Here is a 23,355-nt window from a genome sequence, read left to right on the forward strand (position 1 = left end):
GCCTGTACTTACTGATGACTTGTCTCATGGACACTGTACTTCCCTTGCCATCCCCTCACATTGTCATCCTCTATGTCTCACAGAAAAGTGGTATGTCCATCAGTAGTTTCTCAAACCTGAAAAGCAGACAGAAAAAAAGACAAAAAATAATATTTATTTGAGGATGGCCATCACAATGGGAATCTGCATGGTGCACTCAGGGAAAGGAAGACCATGGCTTTGAAAGAAAAATTAGAGGGTTATATCAGCAGCCTTGAGACAATTATCCTGGGCTAGAAGGATGAACAAGGGTGAAGTCAGTGTGAGGTTGGACAGGCAGTTGCTGGGCAGATGTACTTGGAGAAGAAATTACTTTACAGCTGTCATGGCCTTTGTTCAGGGTTGTGGTTTTGCCATCTATTTACAAAATTCCTTGTTATCAGGGATGAGGGTGAGAACCCTCCCTCATAGCCTTCTCCAGCTGCATTCACTGGTGGCTCCATTTTAATTCTGACAACATTGACACCCACTTCATGACACTACTGCTGAAGAAGGTGACTCAGTGACAGTTTGCCTAGCACAGGATCAATTCCACATCCACATCTCATGTTGACCAAGCAAGCTTATCCCCTGCAGTTCCCACCAGCCATGTGGACTCCCAGATGAGTCTAAACACAACTCAGTGCAGGGTCCTGAGCAATGAGGGTGATGAAAGTGTTGTCAGGCTTCCAAATGTGGCTGCAGGAGGCACAGCAAGAGACTCACCTGAGCTCCAGGAAATAGAGCATGAGCCCTGGAATTTAGACCATAGAAAGCACATTTTACTTTGAAGGGAGCAGGGAAAGCCAACGATAAGGGAAGAACAACAACTAAAAAGAAAGAGGAAAAACAGACGGCAGGCAAAGCATCGCCAGATCAGTGCTGATTGTGATTTGTATACTTTACTGTCAGAAGGTTCGGAGGTGAAACCTGTGAGGTTCTACATGACGCTGACCCTGGCCCAGCCTCTCTCCTGGCTGTAGTCAGAATCCCTAAAGACTGTTCTAGTCAGAGAATCTTTCTGAAGTTTCTGTCCTGACTCTGATTGGAGAAGACTCCCCAGGAAGCCCTGAGCTACCTCAGGACGCTGATCGTGCTGAATTTGGTGGAGGACTTTCCATCTCTGAAAGCGTCAATCTGCATTTTGTGCATCTGAGAACAGCTTCTCATATTAAAATAATTATTTAAAAAATATGCAGAGATGACACTGGTAAGCACAGAATTCTGAACTTAGAGAAGTTCACTGAAGAAACTGTAAAAAGGCAAAGTCCCACATCCTGACGGGAAATCAGCCTCCCTCTGCACCTGCCTCTGGGGTTGACTCTGATCAGTGGCTCCTGAGCGCCCCCTGCAGTTCATTTCCCACCAGCGTTCCTGCAGGAGGTTTGTGTCTGGGCTCACACTGACTTCCTCTCACTGTGCATCTTTCGCACAGTAATAGACAGCTGTGTCCTCAGCTCTCAGGCTGTTCATTTGCAGATACAGCGAGTTCTTGGCGTTGTCTCTGGAGATGGTGAATCGGCCCTTCACGGAGTCTGCGTAGTTTGTGCTACCCCCATCATATCTAATGGCTGAGACCCACTCCAGCCCCTTCCCCGGAGCCTGGCGGATCCAGTACATCCAGTAGCTACTGAAGGTGAATCCAGAGGCTGCACAGGAGAGTCTCAGGGACCCCCCTGGCTGAACCAAGCCTCCCCCAGACTCCAGCAGCTGCACCTCACACTGGACACCTGCAAACACAGAGACATCCTGGTCAGAAACTGCCACACACATCCACTGTTTGTCCCACTTATGTCCACACACACTCAGTCTCTCTATTTCTCCATGAATTACCTTTTAAAATAGCAACAAGGAAAACCCAGCTCAGCCCAAACTCCATGGTGAGTCCTCTGCGCTCAGTGCTGATCACTGAATAGAAACACCTGGGAATCCCAAGGCTGGGGCTCCTCTCCCAGAGCTGCAGGGTCAGGGCATGGCTGGTTTACATCAGGAGAGGGAGGGACCTATTTGCATGTCTGCTACTATATAGGAAGCTTTGGGGCTCGACGTCTGAGGAGCGGGCGGTGCCCAGAGCAGATGAGACTGTCCTGGGGGACTTAGATGACAATGGTTGTATTTGGGAAAACGTGCTGTCTTATTGTGAAATTGTTCTGATAAACCTTTAACAACTATCACATTTTTAATTATGTTTACCTATGTGTACAAATGGTGTTATTTAGAAGTCACTGGTTTCTTCATTTACAGATGTAAAAGTGAACACACACATGGAGGGGCTACGTGGTGAGTCTAAGGGCTCATATCTGCCATGAGTGAGTCCCAGTGTCTGGGACTATGCTCCTCACAGCTGGCCTCGATTGTTCTTAACTCTCTGATGGAACAAAACGGGCCTAGTGTGGTTTGGAGAATTCACTTCCTGCCATGAGAACCTGTGTGATTTTGTTGCATATCTCTAAAAATACAGAGAAAACTAGGCTTCAGACAGATCACTTTTTAGGTATATGTGACATTTAACATGTTTACTCATTACTTCCTGTCATCCCCTTTTTTGTATAAAATTTCAGTTGTTTATTTGTAATAAATTTCATGAGTTTTGACAGATAATAAAATTCACATTTTAACTTGTACAATAGTAAACTTAAAAAAAAACTGTTTTCCAGAAGGTGTTGAATCAATTCCCCTCTGCATTCCTCTTGTTCTATTATAGATTTATATACAGTTTTTTCTCCATCTCTTCTCCCGTTTCTTTGTCAAATTATTGATGTTTTCATATTTCTGTAGAGTAGTTTTTATTTTCTAAAATGCATGAGAATGAAATAATGTACTATGTACTATTATCTGCTTGACTTATTTTTTCTCAACAGAAATACTGAGAATTAAAACTTCTTGTGTATTTAATGGGTAGCATTTCAGCAAACAAATGTAGTGTAATTTGATTTTTCTATTAAGCTGCTAATAGATATTTGAATATTTTATTACGTTGGGTCTTATTAATAAATCTGCTACTCAGCTTGGTAATGTATATAGATTATAAATTATATGTGAATTATAGAAATATGTTTTTTTAACAACAACAACAATAACAGATAAGAGAATGTGCTATTTGGCAAATTTTCTTTACTATTTTAGATATTTGAAGCTATGAGCTAGAAAACAAATCTGTAAATGAAACAGTATCTGAGACTAATCTGAATAGATTTAGGACGTTCATTTTTCCAGGATGAAGGACATGCCAGTGACAGCCTCAGGGAGCCCTGATGATATGGCCCAAGGTGGCTGGCCCAGCTTGGTTTATACAATTTAGGGAGACATGAGACATTAACCCATGTATGTAAGACGTACATTGGTTTGGTTTAGAAGCAGGACAACTTGAAGTGGGGAGAGAGCTTCCAGGTCATAGGTAGGTAGGAGGCAAACGGTTACATTCTTTTGAGTTTCTGATTAGCCTTTAAGTGAATGCACAATTTACAGGAATAGTAACGTAGTCATTAGCCTGGCTGAGGGAGACAGTAGAGCAAAGGTAGCAGTGAGATACGCATTTTACTTATGTGAAAAGGAGGTGACTGTCCTTGGTCCAAAAGGGTTTTCCTTGTGGTCAAATTTGAAGGAGGCCTGCAGGTTTTAAAGATCTTAGTAGCTGTCATTTTAGGGAAAGCATGGGAGGTGGGTTTGCCTCAAAGTGCTTTCAGCTTGATTTTTCCCTTCGGCTTAGTGATCTTGGGGTCCCAAAGCTTTATTTTCCTTTCATGAACATGGAAATCTTGTGAAAACGAGTCCTTGTAGAGAGAAACGAAGGCGATGTGTCAGCTAAACTGAGGCGTATGAAATATCACCTGCTACAAGAGAAAACTGCAAACATGCAATGAAGGCTTAAATTCCAAAGAGGTGAACGTGCTGTCGTGTGAAATTATCAGTAACCACAAACTGAAGTGCATGATAAAGTGAATTAAATACGGCCTGAGAAGAACTTCAGGCCTCTGCGTTTGAGTCCTTCTGGGACAAACTGAATCCGTACCTGAATGGGGCAAAAACATTGAAAAGCTAACTTAGGAGTACGCACCTGTAACAATGGCTGAGTCTTGGCAGATTCCAGCAGCCGTCCCTCAACCACATGTACACTCTTGAGTGTGCAAAGTGTGTTTAAATAAGACAAATACCAACCTGTAGCCAATCCAGCTGTTTCTGTACCTCACTTCTGATTTTCCTGCAGCGTTTAAAAATATCTATAAATCTTCTTCCACCACATGGCTGCAGTTAAGCCTTTCTGAATCAGCTGTGATTCTGGGGGCTGTCCAATTCATGAATTATCAATTGCTCAATTAAACTCCTTTAAACATAATTTGGCTGGTTGTTTTTCTTATCAGGATTCCTACCCAACTGAATCCCTTTGCTCTAGAATGGGGGCAGTCAGAAAAATCTTGTGTGAGAAGCTTATGGTGTCACTTAAAGGGTATTCTGAGCCAGGGCACAGCCACGTTATACTGGGCTAGAGTCACTGTAGGAATATACTGTCAGCTCAGACAGAAACATCCCTGCAAGGTCGGGGCTGGGCTGCAGGGGGCACTCAGGACACACCCAGCACAGGCTCCCTCCCCAGAGCAGGTGCACAGGAGTCTGCGGAGGGGGTCCTCTCAGGGCCTGGGACTACATTAAAAAATCTAAAATAAGTATTTCACAAGGACTGCTGATGTATGAATAAATATCTTATCCAATTGTGATCATTTATCAAACTGGATGTTGTAGTGAGAGCCACTATGACAATGGGGATTTCAAACATTGCCATATATCTTAATATCAAGCAGTGAGAGGTCAGGAAGAGATCCTTTCTTATAAATAAGCGCCCTTTTGGAAAAAACACACTCACTTCCAAAATAATGGATTCACATATGAAGGTCTAGAAATGGTTCAAATTGCCGCTGAGACATTCAAATGTGGGTTCAAAGTGTGGGGTGTGTCCTGGGGGAGCCTGTTCCCCAGTGCGGGACGCTCTGTCAACTTGGAGATCAGGGATGTGTGGGAGACGCCTGGCTTCTAACAGGATTACAGCTTGAAACCTCGGCTTCTACGATTGTGTCGTCCATGTGTCACCTGTTCGCTCTTTCTCATACTGGGTCAGGAATTGGGCTATTAACTATCATCCTTCATGAATATGCAAATAACTGGGGTGAATATGGAGATGTCTGTGCCCTGAGTGCATCATCCAGCAACCACACCCCTCCTCAGGAGAATCCCCCAGAGTACAGCTCCTCACCGTGGACTGGACCTGGAGGATCCTCTTCTTGGTGGCAGCGGCTACAGGTAAGGGGCTCCCCAGTCCCAGGGCTGAGGAATAAACCAGGCCAGTCAAGTGAGACTTCACCCACGCTTGTCTCCTCTTCACAGCTGCCCTTTCCCAGGTGCAGCTGGTGTAGTCTGGGGCTGGAGTGCAGCAGCCTGGGGCCTCAGTGAAGGTCTCCTGCGAGGCTTCTGGATACACCTTTTCCACCTATGGTATGCACTGGGTGTGACAGGACCCTGCACAAGGGCTTTAGTGGATGCGATGGATCAGTAGCAACACTGGGGAGCATTGTTGCTGGGTGTAAGCAGTTTGAGAAGTGCGTGTGTGCCAGGAACCCTGCACATATAAGGGGCAGAATCCACGGTGACCCTCTGTCTCAGAGCCTCTTCCCAGGATTGAGTGTCCATGCTCATGTGTCAGATGACACAAACCCATTCCTCCTCTGAAAGAGCATCCCTCTGCTGCATGTCAAGGCATCCATTTCCACTCCCAGGCCAGAAGACAGGTGACAGAAACAAGCAGGTTTGTGGGACAGAGAGGTAAGAAAAGTGACAGGAACCAAGGAAACACCTTGTTTCCAGGACCTATAGTCTAAAGTCCCACTGCATACTTTGGGGTCCCAGATTCTCCATTGTGAACTTTCCTTGCACAAGACGGTTCTTGGGGGTTGGTTGGGGGAAATGCTAAGTGAGTTCCCTTCTTTGCTGAGCCCAGAGTTCTCACCCTCTGTGGTACGTGGTGTTTCTCTGCCCGGTTGAGTCACCCCTGCTGATCCCCTACCTGGGGCTCTTCAGGTTTGTTTCTTTGTTCATATTCTTATCTTTTTCTAGATTTCTCTTCATGGAGGACCCTTGGTAGCCTTGAGTGACAGCATAACCTAGGTCACCACATCTTAGCAGGTCTCAGGACTCTTTTTGTACCACAGTAAACACACACACCAGTTCCCCACATCCTTTCACTTCCTTACAGGAAAACACACAAGTGTCTTGAAGGAACTGTTTGCATGGGCCATGGGAGTGACGATGAGGCATCATCCTTCTCTGAGGATGCAGGATCTCCAGGTCCAAGGAGAAGAAAGGCTGCAGGTGCACAGAAGCCCAGCATTTCAGGACCTGGGAGAGGAATCACAGAAGATCACGTACAGCAGGACTGGTGAAGAGGAACAAGGCACTGATTGTAGATTTGAGTGAGGAGAACGAGGTGAGGCCTGGTCTTATGTCTTTGCTCCTTCTTTCTGTTGATGTGATGTGTCACACTGATTGATTTGCATATGCTGGACCACTGTTGCTTCACTGGGATAACCTGCACTTGGTCATGATGAATGATTATTATTGTGGTGTTGAATTGGGTTTGCTGAAATTTTCTTGTGGATTTTTGCATCTATATTCATCAAAGATATTGGTCTGTAGGTTTTTTTTTATTTCTTTGTCTGGTTTTCATATCAGGGTAATACTGGTCCCATATGGCACATTTGAAAGTATTCCCTCCCTCTCTATCTTTTGAATAGTTTGAGGAGTGTATGTATTGTTTCTTCTTTAAATGTTTGTGATAATTCAGCAGTAAGGCCCTCGAATCCTGGGACTTTTCATTGACTGGAGACCTTTAATTACAGCTATAATTTTCTTGTTTTTGGTCTCTTCAGGGCTTGGCTTCCTGCTGGGAAACACCAGAGTCAAAGGGGATCTTGGGTCTAATCTTTTTGCAGACGATATTGTGGCCTTCAACCACTTCTACCTGTTTGATGGAATGGAAACAGAGGCCCAGTGTGAAATCAGGAATGACTACTGGCCTAGAAGAAGGGGACTATGTGTTTGATGGAACGGACACAGAGGCCCAGTGTGGAAACAAGAATGAATACTGGCCTAGAAGAAGGGGACCCTCCAGAAGTGTCTCTGGTCTCAAGGTGGTATCAGGCTGCAGCAATTTGTCTAAAGGAATGGGTGGTGGGAAGGGAGTACAGAGTTTGCTTCTAACCTGGGGCAATACAGCTGCGTGAATTCCTTCCAGCTCTCCAAATTGAGCTCAGGGTTTGCAAGCACTGTGAAATTATTTTGCAGTAAGGATTGATGATATGTGTGATTGCCATGGGGCCTCATGTGGTTATTTTATTTAACTTTCCTCAACAGGGATAATCTCATGTGATTCGGAGTCTGTGTGAGCCTTTCAGTATGAAGCTGCAGAGACAGTGTGCTTTCACACAGCCCTACTGGGCTTCTAATAACCACAGGGACCTCTCCTCTCCCCTGCTTCCCTCTAGGTCTCTTTTCAACTCTGCAGTCTAGTCTTAGTCGTGTATTCCATTCTGTGGTTCTGTCATATGGGATAGACAAATGTCAGGCATATCTATTCAGCTGCCATGCTGATGTATGGACACTGGATGTTCCTAGCCACCTCCAAAAACTGTCATCCTCTATGTATCCCTGAAATGTGGTGTGTCAATCTGTACTTGTCAACGCTGAATAACTGACACAAGGTGACTCTGAAACATAATAATATTTACTCCACGTTGTGTATTGCAATTGAAGTGTGTGTGGGGCATTCCGGTTGGTAAAGGCAAATAAAGAATTAAGGAAAAATGGGGAGGGTTACATCAGCTGTTTTGAGGCAATTATCCTGGGCAGGAAGGAGCAGTCACAGGGTGGACACTGGTGTGAGTTTGAACAGGCAGTTGCTGGGCAGATACACTTGAAGAAGTGATTATTTGAAGTCTGTGGTGGCCTCTCTGCAAGGCTGTGGCTGTGAAGAGTCTACTTATGAAAGTTCTTGCTATCAGAAATATTTGTTAGACCCTCCTTCATGGCCTTCCCCAGCTTCATTCGTAGAGTTTTAACACAAGTGGCTCCATTTTGATTCTGATACATTTCACAAGCTCTTTCTAACACTACTTCTGAAGCAGATGACTCTGCAGTTTGCATAGAACAGGGTTAATTCCACATCCACACCCCATTTTGTTCAAGTAAGTCTATCCCTTTACTATTAATGGCCAATTGCATTCCCAGATGAGTCTACACACCACATAGTGCAGGCTCCTGAGCAAATGGGGAGAGAAGGAAGTCCCATCAGCCCCTCCCACGTGGCTTCAGGAGCCACAGCCTGAGCCCCACCTGCACTCCAAGAAAATGCCTTGAGCCCTGGAATGAAGACCACAGAGACCATCTGTTTCTTCTTCAGGAAGCAGGCAAAGCAAATACAAAGGGGAGAACAAACACTTCAGAGAAAGAACATGAATTAGAATCAAAAGCACCAGATCACTGCTGATGCTGATTGGTTTTAGTGTCAGGAGAAGAGTCAGACGTGAAACTTGTGAGGTTGTACATGACACTGACCCTGGCCCAGCCTCTCTATTGTCTGAGGCCAAAATTCCTAAAGACTGTTCTAGTCCGGGAATCTCCCTGAGGTTTCTGCCCTGGGTCTGATTGGAGAACACTCACCAGGCGCTGCTGAGTTTCCTCGGGACTCTGATGCTGGTGACCACAGTTCAGGACTTTTCATCTCTGTAAGCGTCATCTGCATTTGCTGCATGTGAGAATAGTCCTCATGTTAAAATGATCTCTTTAAAATTATGTCAAGAGAGATAGCATTAAGAAAAATACCTAAGGTAGATGAGGGGGTGACAGATGCAGCCAGCCACCATGGCACGTGTATACCTAAGTAACAAACCTGCATGGTCTGCCCATGTCCCGCAGTACTTAAAGTATAATTAAAGAAATAAAAATATAAAGAGATGATAATAATAAACACGGAATTCTAAACTTAGAAACTTTTACTAGAGAAACTGTAAGAAGATGAAGTTCCACATCCTGACAGGAAATCAGCCTCCATCTGCACCTGCCTCTTGGGTTGATTCTGATCAGTGGCTCCTGAGCGCCCCCTGAAGCTCATTTCCTACCAGCGTTCCTGCAGGAGGTTTGTGTTCCGGCTCACACTGACTTCCCCTCACTGTGTCTCTCGCACAGTAATACATGGCCGTGTCCTCAGCTCTCAGGCTGTTCATCTGCAGATACAGCAAGTTCTTGGCGTTGTCTCTGGAGATGGTGAATCGGCCCTTCACGGAGTCTGCGTAGTACGTGCTACCAGCAGTACCAATAGTTGAGACCCACTCCAGCCCCTTCCCTGGAGCCTGACGGACCCAGCCCATGGCATAACTACTGAAGGTGAATCCAGAGGCTGCACAGGAGAGTCTCAAAGACCCCCCAGGCTGAACCAAACCTCCCCCAGACTCCACCAGCTGCACCTCACACTGGACACCTGCAAACAAAAAGACACCATGATCAGAAACTGTTACACAGATTTACTGTTTATCTCACTCATGTCCATTCACACTCATTTTTCTATTTCTCCATGAATTACCTTTCAAAATAGCTAGAAGGAAAACCCAGCTCAGCGCAAACTCCATGGTGAGTTCAGTCTCAGTGTTCAGTTGTGATTACCAAATGCAAACACCTGAAAATCCCAGGGCTGGGTTCCTCTCACAAAGCTGCAGGGTCAGGGCTGGGCTGGCTTTCATCAGCAGAGGGAGGGCTCTATTTGCATGTCTCCTGCTATATAGCAAGATCTGTGGTGAGATGCATGAGGGGAGATTGGGGCTCAGAGCACGGGACAGTGTCCTTGGGAAGATTTGTGACATTGAAAGTTTTGGGAAATTGTGGTTTCTTATTGTAAATTTGTTCTGTGATAAACTCTTAAACCTATGAAAGTTATAATTTTGTAATTTCTATTTTTAAAACAGTTGTCTTGTGGTACAATAGATCTGTATAAACTGCATATATTTTAAGTTAGCACAAATCATCTTTTATTTTTACATATGTAGAGAAAACATGGTATGTGGCATTAATGTTATTTCCACGTTACAGGTGAAAAATCATTAGCAAAAGCACAGATGAGTTGTAAAATAAATATACAGCTGAATTTTATTTGGCTTTGAAAAGATGGAAACTCTGACATCTACAACAACACAGACGGGCCTGGAGGACATGATTCTAACTGGAATAAGTCAGATGCAGAAAGCCAAACGCTTCATGATCTCATTTACATGCGGGATCTAAAATCTCCATGCTCTTAAAGCAGAGAGTAGAACAGTGGGTCCCAGCACTGTGAGGAGAGGGAAAAGGGTGATGTTGGACAAACGGCGCAGAATTTTAGTTGTGCAGGTGGAATGACCTCTGGAGATGTAATGCACAGCGATGTTCCTTTATTTAATACTGTATCATGAACGTGATTTTTGCTAAATAGGGAGCTCTTAGGTGTCCTCATGTGACACACACACACGCAGTGCATTCAAAATAAATGTTAGCTCTGCAAGAAGAGGGATACACAAATTACCTTGACCATGATGAGCCTTTCACTATGTGTGTCTGATACGATTTGGATCTGTGTCCTGTCCCAAATCCCATGTTGCAACATCATCCTCAATTGTGAAGGTCAGACCTGCTGGGAGATGACTGGGCCATGGGGTGGTTATTTCATGGATGGTTTGGAAACAGATCCTGGTGCTGTTCTCATGACGGTTTGTGAGTTCTCACAAGATCTGATTGTCCAACAGTGTGTAGACACCTCCCCCTTTCCTGTGGTTCCTGCTCGGGCCATGTGATGTGCCTGCTCCCCTTTGTCTTCTGCCACGAATCTAGCTTTCCTGAATCTCCCCAGAAGGACAAGCCACTACACTTCTACAGTCTGCAGAAACGGGAGCCAAGTAAACATCTTTTTTCCCCTCAGATTACTCAGTCTCAGGCATTTCTTTATAGCAGTGTGAGAATTGACTAATACATGTTCAAAATATCAAGTGGGGCACCTTAAACACATATATTATTAAAATATTTCAATTTTATCTCAAAAACTAAAAAAATCATATTTACTCTTAGAAAAAAGCAATACATACTTCATATCTTCTCAATAAAAATGAGAACATAAGAAAACATACACTAAGACATTTTTATTTTTTATTTATTTTTTCTTTCTTTTTTTTAATTTTTTTTATTTTTTTTTATTTTTTATTGGATTATAGGTTTTGGGGTACATGAGCAGAGCATGCAAGACAGTTGCGTAGGTACACACATGGCAGTGTGCTTTGCTTTTCTTCTCCCCTTCACCCACATTTGGCATTTCTCCCCAGGCTATCCCTCCCCACCTCCCCCTCCCACTGGCCCTCCCCTTTTCCCCCCAATAGACCCCAGTGTTTAGTACTCCCCTCCCTGTGTCCCTGTGTTCTCATTTTTCATCACCCACCTATGAGTGAGAATATGCGGTGTTTCATTTTCTGTTCTTGTGTCAGTTTGCTGAGGATGATGTTTTCCAGATTCATCCATGTCCCTACAAACGACACGAACTCATCATTTCTGATTGCTGCATAATATTCCATGGTGTATATGTGCCACATTTTCCCAATCCAGTCTATCATCAATGGGCATTTGGGTTGGTTCCAGGTCTTTGCTATTGTAAACAGTGCTGCAATGAACATTCGTGTACATGTGTCCTTATAGTAGAACGATTTATAGTCTTTTGGATATATACCCAGTAATGGGATTGCTGGGTCAGATGGAATTTCTATTTCTAAGGCCTTGAGGAATCGCCACACTGTCTTCCACAATGGTTGAACTAGTTTACACTCCCACCAACAGTGTAAAAGTGTTCCTTTTTCTCCACATCCTCTCCAGCATCTGTTGTCTCCAGATTTTTTAATGATCGCCATTCTAACTGGCGTGAGATGGTATCTCAATGTGGTTTTGATTTGCATCTCTCTGATGACCAGTGACGATGAACATTTTTTCATATGATTGTTGGCCTCATATATGTCTTCTTTCGTAAAGTATCTGTTCATATCCTTTGCCCACTTTTGAATGGGCTTGTTTGTTTTTTTCCTGTAAATCTGCTTGAGTTGTTTGTAAATTCTGGATATCAGCCCTTTGTCAGATGGGTAGACTGCGAAAATTTTTTCCCATTTTGTTGGTTGCCGATCCACTCTAGTGACTGTTTCTTTTGCCGTGCAGAAGCTGTGGAGTTTCATTAGGTCCCATTTGTCTATTTTGGCTAAGACCTGGCACCATAAAAACCCTAGAAGGAAATCTAGGCAAAACTATCCAGGACATAGGAGTAGGCAAGGACTTCATGAACAAAACACCAAGAGCATTGGCAACTAAGACATTTTTAACAGCTTTGCTTATAGTACTCATAAACTGGAAAGAAATTTAAAATCCATTAACAGGAAATAAATCAAAATATTGTCATTTATTTACTTGATGGACTGACTGAGATGTAAAATCTCTCTCCTTCTCTGTGTCCCTCTCTCTCCATATGTATATGAAAACATTCAGGTTTCATATCAGAATCAGTCCATTATTGAATAAATGACAATATGTTGAACTAATTTTATATATTAAATAACATGAAATAGCCTCAAAGATAGCAAAGTAGCCTCTTACCAAAACAGGTCTATAATGTTTGATTACATTTATATAAAGTTCAAAACAGTAAAAAACATATGTCTATAGTATCAAAAATCAAAACATATCCCCAATGTAGGTGTTCACCGCAGGCACAGAGAAAGGCCCGAGCTGGGAGAATGGACTTGTGTTTCTGGCTACCTTAGGTTTTTGGAACAAGGATATTCACATTTGACAGAAATTCTCCAGTGACACATTTCAAATCCATGCATTTTTTCGTACACAGAAATTTTGTCTCATAGAAACAAAAAAAATGCTGAATAGTTTAAAATTCAGAAATAGTAAAATGAATATTAAACCCTGTTCAAACTACAAACATTATTACATGAATTAATAAAATTCATTCAGGTATGCCTACTAAAATTAAATACCAAAAATAAAAAAGTAATTGTAACATCTGAAACTTAATAAGCACACATTTCACAGAGAAGAAAAAATTGTCAAGACATGTGGAACATGTATTTTTTTAAATCAAATGTCACTATCTTATTTATACAATATTATAGCCTATGTCATTAGTGTAAATTACTAATATTTTGTGTAATATTGCAACTGAGAACAACTTTAAAAGAAAAAGCATATTTGAGAACACATGGACTAAACTGAATGTATTTCCAATGTTGGTCCAACTTTCACAACTGTAATAATATCCTGGTTTTGAGTGGGGATTTGGAAAAAGTAATTCTTTTTTGAAAACTGAACAATCTATTAAGCACCCAGTTTGTACCGGGCATTGGGCTAGGCACCCTCACTGTGAGCTGTTCCCAGACCAGAATCATCTACTTAGAAATTAAAAGCAAGACAAGAACCATTGTTGTAACCATAAAAATTGGGGGGCAGAAGGCCATATCGTTTATGCAGGTAATTCCCAGGCCAGAAAATGCACCCACCAGAAACTTGGTTTCCAACTCTCGATAAGTCTCCACAAAACAGTTGTTTTAAAGCTTCTCAATGTTGACAGAGAGGAATATTGTTGTCTCTTTGCCCAATGGGGCAGGCGCCTGGTAGACATTCAAATATTCTGAATGCTTTTGATAAAAGGAGCCCGATGATGGCCTCCTCTAAAGAATATCAATATCTGGATTAATCAGAGCTACTTGGGAGGCTGAGGCAGGAGAACTGCCTGAATCCAGGAGGTAGAGATTGCAGTGAACCGAGATTGCGCCATTGCACTCTAGCCTGGGCAATAGAGCAAGACCAAGACTTGAGGGAAAATAAATGCCTTTTTTTCCAGTTTGCATGGTTGCAACAGCCTTTACCAGATATAAACATCCCCGTCCTGACTGCATAAATGTTTAAGGTAGACCTAGTTTTGGATTCCTGAGTCAGAATCTTCCAGTTGTCCGCACCCTCACAAAGCCAGAGAAGCCAGAGATTTATCTTCTGGAAAGGAGTGAGTGGATGGCACGGCTGGTTTAGAAACAAGACAATCTGCGCCTGCATTTACAGAAGAACACACAGAGGAGAACGAACTAGGGCTGTCTGGTCTCGCACACACGTGTGGGACTCAAGGGCGGGCCCAGGTCTCACCAGCTCTAGTTATCAGTGCTGGGGCTCGAGAGCCCTTGGCGGAAGTCCGGTGGGTCATCGAACTTCAGGTCCAAAAGCACGGGAAAGCTGTTCGCCTCCACCTCCAGGTGGCGCTGTGGGCGTTTGGTCGCCTCAGTGTCTGTCCTTAGGGAGCGACCTCTGTCTTCCGGGTTTTCATTCTCTCAGCCGCCTCGAGCTCCTCAGAGACACAGCCGCGCTGTGACAGGAGCTGAGGTGGGATTTCACTTTGTTTTCGGAGACCTTTCAGCTCCGTCTCCTGTTCTCGGAGCTCCACCTCCAGCTCCTCCATCCTCCTCTTGAGATGCGTGTTCTTCTGCTCCTCCCTGTTGGTGTCCCGGCCTCTTCCCGGCTCTGCGCTGGCCACCGCCTCCTGCAGCGCCGGGGTCCGCGGGGCGTGGCTCTCCTCAGGGGCTGCAGCGGCAGCTTCCGCTCCTGCGCGGTGGCCGCGCTCTGCGTCACGGCGATCTCAGCGCGTCCTTCTCAGACTTCCGGTGCGTGTCGGCTGCTGCGGCTGAGAGGCCTTTTCACCGCTGCCCTCGACACTGGATGCCACAGCCGCAGATGGGGCTTCACGCCCAGATCACTGGGAACCGTGACTCCAGGTCTCGGTTTTCTCCCGGGCCTTGTCTTTGGGCATCTCGGCAGCTTCCTCCAGCTCCTGGAATTTCTCTGCAAACGTTGTCAGCTGCTGCTCAGGGGAAAACCCCAAAGCAAACACCGTGTGGGCTCCGCTGTCGGCCCTGCCCAGACTTCTGTGGCGTTTTGGGGAAGGGCGTATTTGGTGCGATTGTGCTGTTGATGGTCGCCTTGGCTCCGCCCACGCTGACGATCTGACAGCGGTTCCTTGTGACGTCATAGAAGGAGGAAACGGTGACCGCTGAGCTCGCAGGATCCAGTTCTTCCTGATGTTGGGGTCGTTCTGGAAGACATGGGCTCGGGTGAAGTTGGGCTGTTCTCCCATCTCCAGCACTGCTCCAGCAGCCACTGTGACCCGGCCTCTCCGGCTCCCTCTGAGGCACCTGCTGAAGCCCCTGCACACCAGCCTCAGCCCTGGCACTGCTCCAATCTGTGGGGCTGCCCAGGCATGGGCTCTGGACAAAATAATTAGAAGAGATGAAAGGATAATGTGTAATAAGGAGACATCAGCATTCCATCTCAGAAAAAATTGAAAATATGTGATACATGCAAAGTCCTGAGAATAAACCTTGAAGCACAGGAAGGGTCTCATGTATGTTGTGTTGAACAACTGAAACAAAGCAGAATGGAATTAAGTGTTTCTGTGTTTATCTAGTTCAAAGAGAGAGAAGCTTCGAGTCCTAGGGACACACACAATTTGCCTGCTTCTGCCCATCTCGGAGCTACTGGCTGAAGCCTTCAGAAGGCAGGAGGTGAATAAGTTTCTCAGGACAATCTAATCACACCCGGACAGGGAGAAAAAATTATCACCTAGGATGGATTTAAAAATGTGTGGTTAAAATTTCATTGAAAATTGAGAAAATTTGGTGGTATACATAGAGTACAAAGCTACATTATGATTTATAAATGCAATATGGAATAACTAAATTGAACTAATTGACATATATATCACCTCCAATTTTTATCTGTGTGTGTGTGTGTGTGTGTGTGTGTCTGTGTGTGACAAGAATATTTGAAATTTGTTCTTGGCTATTTTACATAACTGGTAGACTATGTTTAAACTTACAAATAGACATTAATTTATGTAAACTATAGAGAATGGCTGAAATCATTTATGGATTACTCTAAATTTTGTTAATCATTAAGTTTTGTTCTTTGGGACATATTTTATAACTTTTTAATAATATTAAATGTTAAAGATCATAGATGTATTCATAAGTTTGTGTATTTACACGTCTATAGATGTAAATTTATGTCTCCATAGCTATGTAGTTGCTGATATCAACAGTCATTAATAAATCTCTAGAAAAATAAGTGCAAATTATTAGGAAAAAATATTTCTTGAAGGTATAAATATTTTTTAAATGCCCCTACCTATAAATTTAAAAATTACAAAAACACAAATATCTCAATTAAAAATTATGATAAATAAATATTTTAAAATATTGCAACCTCAAAAACAAGTCGACCTTCTGCAGCTGAGACAGGAAACCTCCCCCCTGCACATGCTCCTGGAAACTCTCCTGTCCTCTGTGGGTTCCGGGCGCCCCCTGGTGGCCCCATGCCCCCCATGCAGGAAGGTTCGTGTCTGGGCTCACAATGACCTCCACTCACTGTGTCTCTAGTACAGTAATAGATGGCTGTGTCCTCGGTTTTAAGGCTGTTCATTTGCAGATAAAGTGTGTTCTTGGCGTTGTCTCTGGAGATGGTGAATCGGCCTTTCACGGAGTCTTTGTAGTTTGTTCTACCCCCATCAGGATTAATTTCTCCAACCCACTCCAACCCCTTCCCTGGAGCCTGGCAGACCCAGCTCATCCAGTAGTCACTGAAGGTGAATCCAGAGGCCGCACAGGTGAGTCTCAGGGAACCCCCAGGCTTTGCCAAGCCTCCCCCTGACTCCACCAGCTGCACCTCACACTGGACACCTGCAAACACAGAGACATCCTGGTCAGAACCTACCACACATATCCACTGTTTCTCTCACTCATGTCCACTGGCACTCAACATCTCTAGTTCTCCGTAAATCACCTTTTATAATAGTAACAAGGAAAACCCAGCTCAGCCCAAACTCCATGTTGAATCCTCTGTGTTTGGTGCTGATCACCAAATGAAAACACCTGAGAATTCTGGGGCTGGGCTTGTTTCCCAGAGCTGCAGGGTCAGAGCTGGGCTGGTTTTTATCAGCAGAGGGAGAGCCCTATTTGCATGTCTCCTGCTACAAAGCAAGCTCTTGGGTGGGACGGCTGAGGAGAGACCAGTGCCCAGAGCGAATGAAAGTGTCCTGGAAATCATTGGCGGTAATCCTATCATTTGGGAAAATATAACTTCAGATCATGTGATTGTGTGTTGAAAATCATTTAGCAGTCATCATCTTATTTTACTATTATGTATTTGTTGGAATATCTTTAATTCAAGTGTCAATGTTACACATTTAGAGAGGATAAATTATACACAGAGCAGTGCCGTTGTGCAGTGTGTCCAATATCACACATCTGGACAGAGTTAGTCCCATCTGTGCCCGTGTCTCCTATTACTGGAAGAAACTTCCCCCTGATACACTGCTCCAGGGCAGTGTGGGACATGTCTAGGGAGGATTCAGGATATACCACCTGTCGTAACTACTTTATGTGATTTTGCCTTTTCTAGTGTTTATCTGAAACATACAATCAGTGTTCATATGTGTGTGTCTTCAGAAGTCCATGATTATTCAAGTGCCAGTATTCATGTCTTTCTTTCTCTTTCTCAGCGAATAGATTCATTTTTGTAGCAGCTTTATTAAAAATCAATCAATAATGAACTCAAATGGATAGAGCAGCATTTGGAAAATGTTGATGTATATGTGCAGTCATTGAGTCAGCACTTCAATCATATTGTCAACAATTAAATTAATCTAATTTTTTTCTCTCACTTCTCTGTAATTTTATTTCACCACCTGTTACTAACACCACCCTATTCTCAGAGAAACTTGGATCTTCTCCATGTTAATTTTGAATACTTGCATCTTCTACAATTTATGTACATGAAATAGCTTAAAATTTACTGTTAATTATTTAACTTCCTTGGCTCAGCACAATTCTTAGATAATGCCTTCATGTTCTTATGTGAATGAGGCATGCCTTGATTTCAATGGTTCATTTTATTTCAGTACATGAATGTATTTCACATTTTTCAACAATTTAACAAAATGGGTATTTGATTTGCTATCTTAGTTTCTGAATTTTACTTAGAAAGCAGACACTAAACATGAGAATGTAAAAATTGAGAGAATTGTTTATTTTGACCTCATTAACGTAAAACATGAACAATGACAAAAAATAGACTTTTCAACGTATCTGAGTTGATGTCACAGAGAATAATACCCTTGAAATCTGAGAAAATAGGAGACTGCAGAGAGAACTAGGGCCAATTTATTAGAGTACCTGGGGCGGGTGCCATCATGGCATGGTATTAAAGATAGGAGAAAGCTAACCTAGAAACGTTTAATAAGTTGCTTGAGGACATGTGTGCTAATGATGTTAGGGTGTGAAACTCCTGGCACTTTCAGGCTTTTCCTACAGACCTGGGGAAAATGCCCAGACAACTCACCCACCTGCCATTTTGTGGTGTTGAGTGAGAAGGAAGAACAGCAGCTCTGATTAATGCTGAGTCCCCCTTTATGATACATGGGAGACATTTATTAAATCTTGTGTCCTGTGGGCACTGGTAGAATCAACTAGAACACAAGGAAACATAGAACGAGGAAACTCTACCCAGAAACACCTCCCATCTCTTTCCTGAGGAATGAAATCCTGAATCTGTGGGGTAAGGACAGTGGGTCAGAAGCTGTGGACACTGATGAGAAACCTCTGTGGCTGGGAAGAGACACTCTGACACTTGGGGAAGAGGAGGAACAGGAACGCTTGGAAGGTGGTGCTTCAGAGCCAGTCTCCCCACCATAGCTAACAAGGAGGCTCAGGAAGGAGGCTGGAGAATGTCCCCCCTGTCTAAGCCTCTTCACCACACCAACAATCACAAAGTAAAGGTGTCACCAGGATGCACCTCCACAGCAGAAACACACAGGCTCTCTCTGGGGAGAATGAAATGTGAAGACCCAAAGCCAAACAGGAACACAGAAGCAGATATCACCAGAGGAGCCTGAAGCTTTTGTGAACAAGAGAAGCTGACTTCAACTTCAATAGCCGTGTCAACCATAAACTTGAAACCCAACCCTGACTAGATTCACAAAAACGTGGTTACTGAAGGCCCAGCAGATGTAATGTGTGACCATGTCCACCAATAAATTACACAGGAAATTTAAACTGGAATTCTACAGGTGTTACGGTATCATTAGAAGTGAAAGGCAGATGTAATGTCATTAATAAAAATATCTTCAGACAATCTTTTGTCAGCACATTCATGTTTCAGTGCAGATTTTTACTAAGTTTCTCTGCTAGAAGAAATGTGATATGCATTCAAAACATAGATCCATACAACAGAATTAAGATTGTAAAAGACGGGAGCATCGAGATGAAATGCTTTTTTAGCTTTGCAATTGCAGAATGGTGAGAAGCAGGAATCCAAAGCACAGCTACACTGTCTCTGTACTTCGTATAAAGAGCATCACGGTATGTGCATTAGAATCTAATTATATACAATCCTTACTGTAAACCTTATGGTAACCAATAAAACATTTATAAAAAGTGAATTAAAGAGTATGTTAATAGAGGAATAAACGTCCTTATGAAATGCTAATTTAAACAAAAATTAACAGAAAAAGCAATATTCGTTTAAAAATAAAATTCATAGTTTATTTTAAAAAGGAAGACCCAACGATTACCTATGTACAAGGATGTTACTCTACAAATTCACAAATAGAGCAGATAAAATAGCAAAACATGGATTGTCACAATATCAACCAAAAGAAAGCTACAGCAGTTGTGCAAATTTCACATAAAGTAGACATCAGAAAAGCCTTTTAGGCTTAACAGGGATATTACATGGGATAAAGTTACCAGTCTTTTAAAAGACGCTAAAAAGTAATTTAACAAATATGTAATAGATAAAGAATGCAGCATTCACAGTGACTTACAGAACCAACGGGATAAAAGAAGTCAAGATGTCAGTGAGACCACGTATGTCAGGGTGCCCTGGGGACTGTGAAGCTTCTATGCACCCATGGAGGGCACCGCTGAGACCTTCCTCTTGAATTTCTCCCTGTTGCAGCCCACACAAACTGAAGTGCTGTACCAAGCTTATGGTGCAATCAGTGAAAGTGAATCCAGAGGCTTTGCAGGAGAGGCTCAGTGAACCCTTGGCTGTACAATTTCTCCCCCTCAGACTCCACCAGTTAACTTCACACAGGACTTCTGGAAACACGGAGGGAACAGACTGAGAACAGCCCCATGTGGAGCAGCCACAGCTGGACCTGATCCACAAGGGACCCCAATATTGAAGGGAATCCAGATCAGTGCAGACCCTACGGTGTGGACACTGGGGAAGGGCACAGACATGGGGTGACTCCTCACCAAGGCCTGAAGGAACAGGGATGAGCTGCCTTTCATTAGGAGGGGAGGGGACACTTTCCATGTCTTTCTTTTTGTGGTCACGGTGCACCACTCACCACTGCTCATCCATCCTCTGTGTCTCCATTTCAGGGAGGACAGGGTGAAAGGATTCCTGGGTCTAGATCCACAGGGGAAATCTACCCATTACTCTTTCTTATTCTCTAATGTGGACGTTGTCCAGGTATCTTCACAGTAACAAACATTATCAACAAGTAAGTCCAGTAGGAACATAAGAAGTACATTTCCTGAGAAAATGGACGCCTGTCTCTATTGGTGCATTGGCAGCTGCAAACTACAGTTCTTGACAATAAGGCAAAGTGAGGCAACCATGAAAAACATAGAGATCTACACATTTTCAGGGAGGGGGGTTATAATGATCATTTTGCCACAAAATATTTCCACATTGGATATATTTGCCTCTGTAAAAAAACAGTCAGTGTGGAAACACGTGTACTTATCTGAGTGAAGAGTTCACATGGAGACATGTTTGCTTGTCTGAGACAAGAGCCCACAAGAAGAAATGTCTGTTTTCTGAGGAAAGAGTAAATGTGAGGACATATGTGGTAGTCTAAGGAAAGAGTCCATGTTATTTTCAGTGCACCCGAGTGTAAAAGCTTCATGACACTTGGCGATAGAGCCACAGACTGAATGGGTTGCAGAAGTGAGCTCATCAGTGGAAGAAAGCTGCCTGCCCCAAGGAATTCAGTCTCTTTAACCAAACACCTGAAACATGGTGTCCTGAGGCCTTGTGATTATTCATTTCTGGAGTAAAGAAACTGGATAGTTATTCTCAAATCACTGGAAGAAACGTTATCAGAAGTTTCATCAACACAGCAGTCAGATTCCAGTAAGTCAATGTTTGTGTTTATGTTTCACAACTCAAATAAAGAAATCAATAAATTTACACAATTGGAAGGATTCTCCAACAAAGGGAATTTTGACCTGTTTGATTAATAGACCAGTATTCACTCACAGACATTCTCCTGTGGTATCTCAGCTTGAACGGGTCTGTGTAACCTGAAGAAGTTTTCTCAGCAGATCATTTTCCTCTAGACGTCCACAAACGCAAAAGCACGTCTTGTGTATCTGTGCGTGAGTGACGTACAGAAGTCTTGCTCTTATTAATGGAAGGTCATGGGACGTGGTAACTGCCTCACTTACTGTTCACTGACGCTTCGCTGCTTTGAGGCATTTCTCACCCGTGTGATGGGGCGATGGGTGCCTCTGAGACTGTGCTGAGTTTGGATTGAGCATGTTCTCCACTCTTCACTTGACTTCGTGGTTTCTCATTCACACAGATGTGTCTGTGACTGAAAACCCAGCACAGATGTTCAGCAGATTTTCCTCTTATGAGATTCATATTCTATGACTCTCTTTCTCTCTATGTCTCTATTTCTATGTCCTGCTGATGTGTACTGTTGTTGTTGTTTTGTTTAGTTGCTTTACTTTTACTTATTTTTTGTGTGGTTAACCTGGACATTACAATCAGTAATTCAAATTTACAACTGAGTATTTTAAATTATGATTACCTTAGCTTCAGTAGAGCATACAGCTCTGCTTCTCTACAGCTCTCCGTTTTTGTGTACTGTATTGTTACATATTAGTACATTATAAATTACATGCAAATTATTTAAATTTATAATTAACCTTACTCCATAACTTATAGGCACATTATTCAAATTTATCATTGCTATTATGTCCATTTGTCTTAAATAATAAACGAATAGAACATGAGACTCTAGATAAAAATATAGTAATATTGGCTTTCCTGACACAAATGTCATTACTTTACTGGGATTCTTTTCTTGTTGTTGTTCTTTTTAGGTGAAAGATTTTTAATGATCCTCCACTCTGTTTTCATGTCAGCCTGTAGGACTCTATTTAGTATTTCTCATTGGGAATTGGTGGTTTTGATGGACTCCATGGCTTTTGTTAGTTTCTATTGTCTTGAATTCTCCTTCACTTTTGCAGGTGCTCTTGCTAGTGTGGAATTTTCGATGGACAGTGTATATTAGCACTTTTGATACGCCACTCCAGTGAGTTTTGCCTTTCTGATTTTTGGTGAGAAAACAGTTGTTAATGTTATTAAGGACCTATCCTAAGTAATAACTATTCCTTAGATTCTAAGGGCTCAAACATACCTGGTATTTTCAGACACATAAAACTGATGTCAAGAGACAAGTCTAAAAGTATGCATAATGACACTCTGCATGCACATAAACATGCTCACACACTCACACACACAGAACCTTCACACACAGACTCACAGGTGATGACTCACCCACACAAGCACACACAGGGGCACACACTCGCCAAGGAATGCAAGTGACACATTCACACTCAAATAGCCCTGCACACACAAGCATTCAATCAGTTACATTTACAAAAGCTTTATACACACACTCCCTCAAAAATCATGTTCATGGAAATTGATAGAATCAGATACTGAAGGGCTCACTCACACACATTCAATATAACATACACTTTTACAAACTAACTCACAGACACACGCATGCACATTCTCTCACACACTCCCTCAAAGACACAGTCTAACTATCTCAAGCTAAATTACTCATTTAAAAATAAAACAAGGACACACACAAGCTCACACACACACAAACACAGATGTTCACAATGATCCAAGTACACACAGAGTCACATTAAGACTATTCTGTAATCACAGGATTGAGACAGCAGCCATCCTCAGTCTCCATGGACATCATACTGTGGTAGAGGCTCAGTTACCTTCTAGATCCTTCTCAGAGATGGCCAGGACCCCAGAGATCAGGTTCTCATGTGTTGTGTGACTTTGGGTTAATCCTCATGGGAAACACTGAGTGGCTGTTTTCTTCAACCACTTGATTATCACCTGCATGTCAGTTGATGCAATTGT

General features: G+C 43.0%; 1 pseudogene and 2 gene segments (V, D, J or C); all 3 read right to left on the reverse strand.

Annotated features, from left to right (window-relative positions):
• Positions 1 to 1,431: 1,431 nt before the first annotated feature.
• LOC100414797 (immunoglobulin heavy variable 3-74-like) lies at positions 1,432 to 6,135 on the reverse strand. The segment is given in 5 exon segments: positions 1,432 to 1,748; positions 1,852 to 1,994; positions 3,970 to 4,030; positions 5,267 to 5,337; positions 6,074 to 6,135. Coding segments are annotated over 5 exon segments (654 nt in total).
• A 2,998-nt stretch (positions 6,136 to 9,133) lies between these two features.
• On the reverse strand, positions 9,134 to 9,772 carry LOC128931014 (immunoglobulin heavy variable 3-23-like). The segment is given in 2 exon segments: positions 9,134 to 9,541; positions 9,644 to 9,772. Coding segments are annotated over 2 exon segments (444 nt in total).
• Positions 9,773 to 11,857: 2,085 nt separating this feature from the next.
• Positions 11,858 to 15,244, reverse strand: LOC144577493 (homer protein homolog 2 pseudogene; annotated as a pseudogene).
• Between the last annotated feature and the right edge of the window lie 8,111 nt (positions 15,245 to 23,355).

The sequence above is a fragment of the Callithrix jacchus genome, chromosome 8 (assembly GCF_049354715.1).
Source record: "Callithrix jacchus isolate 240 chromosome 8, calJac240_pri, whole genome shotgun sequence".
NCBI classification, from domain to species: Eukaryota; Metazoa; Chordata; class Mammalia; order Primates; family Cebidae; genus Callithrix; species Callithrix jacchus.